The sequence below is a fragment of the Gouania willdenowi genome, chromosome 8 (assembly GCF_900634775.1).
Source record: "Gouania willdenowi chromosome 8, fGouWil2.1, whole genome shotgun sequence".
NCBI classification, from domain to species: domain Eukaryota; kingdom Metazoa; phylum Chordata; class Actinopteri; order Blenniiformes; family Gobiesocidae; genus Gouania; species Gouania willdenowi.
This window is the reverse complement of record NC_041051.1, coordinates 28,097,280-28,107,439: the sequence shown is the minus strand read 5'-3', so window position 1 is coordinate 28,107,439 and position 10,160 is coordinate 28,097,280. Positions and strand designations below refer to the sequence as shown.

Genomic DNA, 10,160 nt, shown 5'->3' with positions numbered 1-10,160 from the left:
AGGGGCACTATAATATAACCAATTCTGGTTCCTTTTATCATATATGTTCACTTATTTACGTGATACTTCCCCATAAATATCCAAATATCACACAAACGGAACAAGATTTTGCCATTCATATTCTATTAATTTTAAAACATAAAACACTGCTTATTTGTTTTTTTCTGTCTTTTCGTTTGTTTTTGATCGGTAAAACAAAATAACCAAACTTTTATTTATTTTATTTCATTATATTTTTTTGAAACCTTAATATTTACTTCTTTCTTTGAATTTGTTCCCTGTGAGCTTCCGTACAACGGAACACCGGTCCCGCATTTTTAGCACAATGTACTGCGACACATCTTCTGTCCAATCACCAACAGATTTTTCTGACTGCCATTTGAGGCAGCGAATCAAAAGCAGGATCTGTGGAGTAGGCGGGATCTCCGGCCTGTCGTATAAACCAACCGAGGCCTCCCATGCGGTTTGATCTGCGGAGCTAACATCTTAACGGTAAGGGTTGAGATCCCCACAATTCTCATATTTTTAACCTTTAGCTTCCATTTGTCATGGTTTTTGGGCAAATACATGTCCACAAATTATTAAACCGAAAGTAAATATATCAGGTTAATCATTTGTTGTTAGTTTGAGGGCGTTATATGTGTTTGCGTACTCCAGCTTAGCATAGGTAGCCAAGGCTCAATATGCGTCTTTTCCAACCACCATACACGTTTAGTCTCAACTATTCTTTGGGGTGAATAAACCCCGCACGTTTGAATTCTCGTAAAATGTGTGTATTGGTAGTTACGTAGGTAATTTATATTGTTTTAATAGTATTAAAAACCAGCTAGTTAGCACCTTTAGCATTGGTTATGCAACACAATGGCTCTGCGGGAGAAGCTAACCGGTAGAACTCCAGCCGGTACTACAAACTACCAGTAAACAAAATGTAATGGCTATATGTTGATATTTGAACAATAATAATTATTCGAACAATATAAACTCAAACCTTATTTCTCAAATATTAGTTACAAAGTAAAGATATGTTATCTTGTTATTAAAGGGAGCTATATTTGTTGTGGTTGGACAGACGTTACTGAGAAACTTTCATTGAAAGCAGCTCAGCGTATTTTTTTATTAAATGAATATATCTTTTTCATCTTTAAAAACCAAGGGTGATTAAAATACATTAGTCAAAATAATTTTTTACTTTGTGCCATATTTTTAGAAATATGAATCAGCAGGTGATATGTATTCACGTCGAATATTTTTTAACTATTTATAAATTTGATTTTTTTTTCTTTTTTTTTTTTCATTCATATTCTTAAGAAAAGTTTTGTTGGGAGACTTCCTACATGTTAAACTCAAGTTAGCTGAGTTTACATACAGCATTTTGAACATGGTTGATGCAAATATGGTTTAATCCAAATTAAGTGTTTAAAAACCCAGTTTGAAAAAAAAAAGTGATGGAGCGAAACTTCAGTGGTCATAAGCTTTAAGCTGTTTGTCATGTAATTCTGTTAAGATTGAGAAAACTGAAAACTGTAAAATGTGCAAATTACTTTTTACCAACTATGTTATTGTGATTCGTACAAAATGAACGCACAAAGAAGAAAGTTGATTGATTCTTGAAACTGATATCCGGAGTTTAAGAAATCTGTTTATGTATCTTTTTTAATTTTTTTATTTTGAAAATCAGTCTTTTACTATGGTCTACTGTAGGTGAAATCCTGCCTTCGTCGTATATAGACCCCTATAAAATACCGATAAATAGAAACGAGCGCCGAGTTCGCCCAGCCAATAGGTTTCGACTTCCTGGAGCGGACTGTGTGGATCAAAGGGAATGCGCGTGCGTCAACTGTGCACGGAAACGAGGACGTGCATCACAGCAGCAAACGCATATCACTGAGCAACATAGCATCATGGAGAAGCGCTCGGATGCTCTTACGATGAACCGTAGACCTATATCAATGCATCCTGATGCGACTGTGTGTTCCGCAAAGCGCGTGCACAAACGTAGATTGCAGAGGTAGGGGGAGGAAGTGGAGCTGTTGAGGGTGGGACATCGAGACGTTTTTTCAGGCTATCAGCTTTAATGGTTTTTTAGGAAGGAGGAATTCTGTGTTTGTACTGTCGAGTTGTTGCCATCAATCACCTACTACAAATTAACTCTTGCTCATCTCGATCCTTAAGTTACAATGTTTTGTTGCACTATTGTTGGATTAATATGTCCAGCTGTTGGTAATTCTGGTGCAGGCCGGGGTCACACATCCAGGCCGCGGTTTCTTCGGTACTGACCTCTAGCTGTGAATAAGCAACAGCTACTTTGACATTTCCTACATGGTCCGTTTCTAAAGCCTTGTGGCTCTCAAAGTGAAAAGCTTTAATCTTACAAAGTTTGTCTTCATTTCACTACCAATAGCGGCGATAGATCAGCTTTTAACTCGGTCTTTCTCCTCTAATCATTAAATGGAAATTTGCATTAAAAGCTTTTGCTTTATTAGAGAAAAATAAATAATATACTGATCTTTAAATGAAAATGGTGGATTTCCATCACATCAGTATCACATCATCTATGTGAGTTCAGTGGTTATAATGTGAATAGTACTGACTTAATTTTGTGCATTACAGACTCACACAATGGCTGAGAATGACGTCGACAACGAGCTGCTCGACTACGAGGAGGACGAGGAGCCTCAGGGAGTGCCGGAGAGCGCAGCTCCTGTAGGAAAGAAGGAGGTGAAGGGTTCCTACGTTTCCATCCACAGCTCCGGCTTCAGGGACTTCCTCCTCAAGCCTGAGCTGCTGCGGGCCATCATCGACTGTGGCTTTGAGCATCCATCTGAAGGCAAGTCACCCATTGGTTATTTTAGTAAAGTTCAATAACAAGTCAACTCAGGTTTGTTTTACAATTATTGCTGCGGTTTAAATGAAATGCATTTGTTAAAGATCTGGGAAACCTTCTGAGTGGACAGTTTGAGTTTGCTTCATTCTTTTGACAAACAAGCAATTCAGCCGTAATGTACAATAGGGATGTACAATAATTAATAATTATCAGTCTGATGATTTGAACAGCTGCATGTCAAATGTGCCTTAAAAGCTTATTATCCCCCGCCACAATGTGGAAGGGGCATATAAGTTTGAGTTCCGTCTGTTTGTCCGAGTTACAGGGGACAGCTTTTATCAGAAACTGTTTAAGATCGGATAACCAAATTCAATGTGTGGCTTCAGGGTATCAATACCTTGATGGAGTTCGAAAATGAGAAGCGCACAATTATTTTTTTATGGAGTTATTGCCCATGTTTCGTTTCTTTTTTATTTTTTAACTCTGTTCGAGGTATCTTCAAAGGGGACAACTTTACTTAGAACACGTTGAAGATGGCTAGAAATTTTATATCATGATGTGATTATATTTTCTTATGTATATATTTAACTTAGATTTAGGACATTTAGGAAAAGGTTGTGCATTGAGAACCAATCTGGTGGGGGATGTTGATGACTGTTCTTGTTTGGTTCAATTTTTTTTTTTTTTTTTTTTTTTTTGAACTGTTATTGTACCACAAAGTAATTTAACAGGTGTTTTAAGCTCAAGGGCTTTGGTTTGGTTTATTGTTCTTTAATTTGACATTGTACTGACTTTGTCTGCAAAAACTTGTTTGAAATGGAAAAATTACAAAGTACAACATAGACTTTTATTACTAAATTATAATAGTTCAAGTGTAAAAGAATACATGTTTATTTTGATTTTGGTATATTTCTGTTTTTCCTAATTTAAAAAAGGGAGAAAATTAACTGTTAGGCCACAAAATTATCTGTTAGTCATGATTTTAAAATCAATGAGCAGTTTTCCTGTTTGATTTTCCCAAAGTCCATTTCAGGGTATATCCATCTGTTTTAATTCTGTTTTATCTGCTTTTCTTGCAGAACTTTGAGAAAAATGCAATTGGTGTTCCTCTTTATTGGTCTTATCTTACGCTACCTTTAATTATTGATATTAATCAAGAGACACATGAAACGTATACTTGCTCTTCATCTTATGCGGTACATATCAAATGCTTGGCACTATATTAAATGGATTACTAACAGAACTTTTTTTTTTTTTTTTGCCCTCTTCAGTCCAGCATGAATGCATCCCACAGGCCATCCTCGGGATGGACATCCTCTGCCAAGCCAAGTCTGGCATGGGAAAGACGGCCGTGTTTGTGCTGGCGACGCTACAACTGATCGAACCGGTGGACGGACAGGTCAGTGTGTGTTCAACTCATGTTTGTGTGCAGAGGAAGCAGCAGTTAGTCCTTCCTGTGCTGAGGACGCATCAGTGAGCTCAGCTGAATTAAAGGCCTTCATTGATGAAAAATGCGGGTTTGGCCTCAGTGTTTGGCATCTCTTTTCACTGTTACCTGACACATTATTAACCAGACGTGTAAAGAGTACTGATTTATCCTACTCAAGTAGAGTTATGTTACTTGATTGAAATTTTACTCAATTACAAGTACAAGTTAGTTGTATATGAAATACTAAAGTACAAGTATAAAGTAGCTCAATTAAATAGTACTCAAATAAAAGTTACTAGTTACTTTTATGTTTATTTTTGGTAATAAATCTTGCCACGTTTCCCCTGCATACAGTAAACGTCTCATGCATAAAATTAAAAAGGAAGAGACCAAATCTTAATTTATTTTCCACAAAGGCATCTGTACAAAATAAAAAATTTGTCAAAATGTACAATTGTTTTTAAAATAAAATACCAATGAATTCAATAAAAAATAAAAATCTCAGGCTCCAAGTATAGTTACATTTATGAACTCTAAAACTGAGAAAATAACCTCCATTAAATGCTGTTTTGGTGCCGTGCATTACGTTTAATCTGATTGGTCGGCTATGATGTCATGCATTTGATTGTCTGGTAATTTAATTTTTTGTAGTTTCACAATGTCCATTCATTTTGAAACAAAAATAACAATTTACTTAGTAACGGTTGGGTGTAGAAATGTAACAAATTACTTTACTTATTTTAAAACGTACTGAAGTACAAGTAAAATTACTGATTTAGAAATATACTCAAAAAGTAATGTAATGTGAGTACTTGTAATCCATTACTTTCACCTCTGTTATGAACCAACAAACTTAAGACCAAATTAAATGATTCAAGTGCAAAGGCCAAGTCTCAAAGATTTACCTTTTGTATTTCTTTAAGTTTATCTCTACTCTTTGAATCCAGACACATTTTGCCTTTACCTTTTACACTCATGTAGATTCTTTGTCCTTATAAGTTCAGATCCCATCTTATGCAATTCTTTCTCGGAATGCTTTATTTTGTGTGTTTTGAAGTACAGTAAAAAAGTTTCAGCGACCTAATCCTGAGTAACGTGTCTCCACAGGTGTCTGTATTAGTCATGTGCCACACGCGAGAGCTGGCCTTCCAGATCAGTAAAGAATACGAGCGCTTCTCCAAGTACATGGCCACCGTGAAGGCGGCCGTATTTTTTGGTGGAATGGCCATCAAGAAGGACGAGGGCGTGCTGAAGAAGAACTGCCCGCACATCGTGGTGGGAACGCCGGGACGCATACTGGCTTTGATCCGAACCAAGGTTCTCAGTCTGAAGAACGTCAAGCACTTCGTCCTGGACGAGTGCGACAAGATGCTGGAGCAGCTCGGTGCGTTGCTTTTACCATTGTTTACGTCCTAGTTTAATTTGAGTTTCTACAACTGGTTTTCTGATATATTTAATTATGCAGAAGAGTGGGTACCAGGAGAGTCAGAAAAATCCAAGCATTTTGCAAAATAAATGTAAAAATGTTATGCACTTATTATTTGCAATTAACTCAACATTAGTTTCTGTCTATAAAACTAAAAAAACTACAGACTGGGCTTTTGATGGCAAAATTATTATTTTTCTATCTAGGTCAAAATTGAATGGATTTCTTACTGTATTTTGGCGTTCCTCCAAGTCTCTCCCCCATCAGTTTCCACACACGCAAATTCCTCTTCCTCCCAGAAATAGTGTCACCTCTTTCCCCGTTTTTTTGATAGTTTTCTCTCACCATTGTCACACTTTCAATAGGCGACTGAGTTCCACACATGGTCTATCAGCTGAATCTTTTCTGTGTGTGTTTCTGTTTGTCAGACATGAGAAGTGACGTTCAGGAGATCTTCAGGATCACACCTCATGAGAAGCAGGTGATGATGTTCAGTGCCACTCTGAGTAAAGAGATCCGACCCGTGTGCCGCAAGTTCATGCAGGATGTAAGTTGTAACTAAGACATGTCGTATGCCTCCCCCCGGGTGTTCAAAGTGCTTCTGTGTGGCTGAGCGCTGCTTTGTCACCTGCAGCCCATGGAGGTGTTTGTGGACGACGAGACTAAACTCACACTCCACGGCCTGCAGCAGTATTATAGCAAGCTGAAGGACAGCGAGAAGAACCGCAAGCTGTTCGACCTGCTTGACGTGCTGGAGTTTAATCAGGTAAAGCACACCTTGATTTATCCAAGGAAAGGAATGGATCTGTAGGTGGAAAAACACGATGGATAAAAACATACCAACTATGTACAAATCCTCGTGAATCAATCCAAGCAGTGTTTTCTTTTAGATAATTCAATGAAATTCAATTCGCTGTTCATTTAAACTTATAAGGACGATGTAAGATGTGAACAAACTCAGCTTGTTTTGTCTAAACTGCTTTGTTTTGTCATTAGGTGGTGATCTTCGTCAAGTCTGTTGCTCGCTGCATTGCTTTGTCTCAGCTCCTGGTGGAACAAAACTTCCCTGCCATCGCCATTCACAGAGGAATGATGCAGGAGGAGAGGTGAGCCAAATACAGACCAGTTTGAGCTTAAGTGGGACACAGATTGTTGGTGGAAAAAGACCAAATTTAACATTACAGTGCCATGGTTTGCACTTTCACGTATAAATGATAAAGTATGTGAGTATATCAGTCCCTTCACTTAAATTTCCCTGATAGGGCAAATTCGGGGAAATTCTGTGGAATAATTCAAGGAAAATTTGTCAGATTTTGGAAAGATTGAGTTCTTTCAACAATTTAAGAATAAGAATGACTTCCATCATGGAATGTAAGAACTGGAAAACTGAACTCTGCAAATATTGTGGATTTTACTTGATTTTTAGTTTTTTGAGGAGCTGAAATATCAACAACTGAATTAGTTGCTAATTTACTAAATGTTTCATGATTTTCTTTTGTTTTTACTCTCTTGAGCAGGCCAAATTGGATGCTCTAAAAGGCCGGATTTGGCCCCTGGGCCTTGAGTTTGACACACATGCCTTAAAGAAAAGCACGTTACAGCGGTTTGGATGAATGAGACGTAGTCTAGCGTTAGGGTCGCTGGTTTATTATGTCAAAGGTGATGTAATTACAGCACAATTACCGTTCATAAGACGCAAAACTAATTTCTAATCCAAATTCTTCTGTTTGATATATTATTTCTGTGGGGTTTTATTTATGTTTTTGAGGGTTCCTCTGTGATCAATCGACCCCTGACTGTTAATTAATCTGTCCTCAGGTTGTCTCGGTACCAGCAGTTCAAAGACTTCCAGAGGCGGATCCTGGTGGCTACCAACCTGTTCGGTCGAGGTATGGACATCGAGCGAGTCAACATCGTGTTTAACTATGACATGCCTGAAGACTCCGATACCTACCTGCACAGGGTGAGACCCTCCCCTCCGCCCGTGTCATCATCTCTGTCCCGCCCCCTCCTCACTGCCATCTCTTCTGCAGGTGGCTCGAGCCGGACGCTTCGGCACCAAAGGCCTGGCCATCACCTTTGTTTCTGACGAGACCGACGCCAAAACCCTTAACGATGTGCAGGACCGCTTCGAGGTCAACGTCGCCGAACTGCCTGACGAGATCGACATCTCCTCTTACAGTCAGTTCCTTTAAAATTCTGAGCATTATTTCATCTTTAGTTCTCTTTAACAAAGTGTGATGTAACTAGGGCGGGGCAATATGGATCAAAACTCATATCTCGATATTTTTTTCCAAAAATGGCGATATACAATATAAATCTCCACATTTTAATTCAAATTAAGTCTTACCAGAAAGACAATAATGGGTTAAATTTGCTAGTGCAATATGCCAAACAGGCTCATTTATTAAGAAACAGGTGCACAATATGTGCCGTTTTAGTCTTTTTCTCCTACAAGGTAGACAACACCTGTGAGTTCTGTAGTGACTTGTTTAGGCTTAAGACGCACAGAAATCCATCTTAACTGCTTTGTCATGCTGTTCTGTGAAGTAGCGAAAGCAGCGATTCCTAAAACTAGTATTTTGCTACAAAATAAGCTATATGAAATATGTAAATTGATATAGGCGATATTGTAATTTCTTATATCGCCACAATAGAAACTCAATATATCGCCCAGCCCTAGATGTAACCACACCAGATATCAAACCACCACCTGTGCCTTTTATAGCCAATCCCTAGCTTTAATCACAGGCCAATCAGCTGACTGCAAACGGACTTAAACCTCATTAAAAACCACATCATGAAATCCTTAATGAGGTTCTGATCAAACAGTACATGATGCTAGAAGTTTATTCACATGACAAGTACTTATTGAAAAAAACCTGGTCGTCAGGGAGACTCAGTTTACCTTCCTTAGAGGATCATAGTGACATCAGTGTTGCATCAGTCGTCCCAAACCATTGCGCAGCAAAGAGGAAAAAACGCTTTTCAAACTGAATTAGATTTTATTTTCATGCTTTTTTCGGTAAATTGACACTTCCGCTTTTGCGTTCACTCGGCTGCTATAAATCTCTTTGATGTCCTCTTGGTCTCGGCTCTCGGTAAGTTTTCTCTCTCTCTTCTCACTCGTCTCTGTCGTATAGAAACGTCTGCCGGCTGTGGCTGCTTCGATACGCAACGAGAGCTCACAGCAACAACTGTAAACAAAAGGAGAAAAATTAAAGAGTAAAATCAGAGAAAGAAAGTGAAATAAACACTGTACCCTACGTCACACCTTGCTCCCCATGGATTGTGTTTTAAAGTAGAACAATTTCTAGGAACGTGCCTGTGTTATGGGTCAGTGTTTATCAGTAATATGTAAAACAGCTCTACTGACTAGTACAGCTGCCCTATAAGGTTGTGTGAAGAATTTGCTCACCATAGCTTCATTTAATTTTTGAAGGTTTTATCTTAAATTATAATGACATCACACTTAAATGTGTAAATTTCCCCCTGAGGATGTTTGATGCAATAACCTATTTTACTCAATCGATCCACAAGATGGCGCTTCTGCACTAACAACAGACTCGGGCAAAATACATTTGTAACTAAATAGATCCAAAATTGTTAAATGAGGAGCTTTTTTGTTCTGAGTTTGAAATTAAAATGCAGTGAAGTAAATTGTGTCATTTATATTTTAAATGTCAAATGTGAAGAGAACATAGCAGATGATTTAATTTAAATGATTAAACAGATTTCAGTGAATGTTAAAGGAGGAAACAGGGTTGAAACGTTTCAGGGAAGGTTAATGATTTCACTCCGAGGAGATAAAATTACTCTCAACATTCCAGCACATCCAAGGATCAGCCGACAGCATCCAACGGCTGTCAGACAATCCTGTTGAAACGTTTGTTTGAGCGTGTGATTAACAGTGGACGTGCTCAGCTGTCGGTCGTGTTGCTGCTCACCTCGTTCAGATGCTTTTCTTTTAACGCCTGCTGTTTGTCCCGTGGTTTCTGACTGACTGATCCTCTCCGTCTGCTGTCCCTCCACAGTCGAGCAGTCCAGATGAGCCGCCCTCGCCCGTCCAGAGTCTCTTCACTGATCTCGTCTCTCGGCCATTGGAAGCTCTGCGTGTTTCATAAATTTTTATTGTCTTTGGGGATGGGGGGGTTTTAATTTGTCTTTGTATGTTTTTTTTCTTTTTTTAATTAAAACTTTTTATAAAAAGGCCTTTTCTGTTGTCTTTTATGAAGAACATCATGTAACTAAAGCCTTTAATGTTTTTTCCGTTCTACTCACACTTGGCTGACATGGAACTGGAATGAAGCTCCCAGTGGAGTCGAGGTGACTCATCAAGCCTAGAATGTGGTCCACAGAATGCATGATGGGAAAGAAATATAACCAAAAAACAATATTTGAACAATTTCTGGTTTATAAAGCAAGTTTGGTTAAAAAGAATCCATAAGGATACGATTTTCATATGTTGGAGCTTCTTTTTT

General features: G+C 38.3%; 1 protein-coding gene across 1 annotated transcript; it reads left to right on the top strand.

Moving 5' to 3' along the window:
* The first annotated feature begins 343 nt into the window (after positions 1-343).
* ddx39ab (DEAD (Asp-Glu-Ala-Asp) box polypeptide 39Ab) lies at positions 344-9,891 on the top strand. The gene is made up of 10 exons (XM_028455905.1): positions 344-492; positions 2,611-2,827; positions 4,096-4,223; positions 5,361-5,637; positions 6,108-6,226; positions 6,314-6,445; positions 6,676-6,785; positions 7,498-7,642; positions 7,713-7,860; positions 9,714-9,891. The coding sequence occupies exons 2-10, from the start codon at positions 2,620-2,622 to the stop codon at positions 9,728-9,730; spliced, it is 1,284 nt and encodes a 427-aa protein (XP_028311706.1). The 5' UTR covers positions 344-492; positions 2,611-2,619; the 3' UTR covers positions 9,731-9,891.
* The last annotated feature ends 269 nt before the right edge of the window (positions 9,892-10,160 follow it).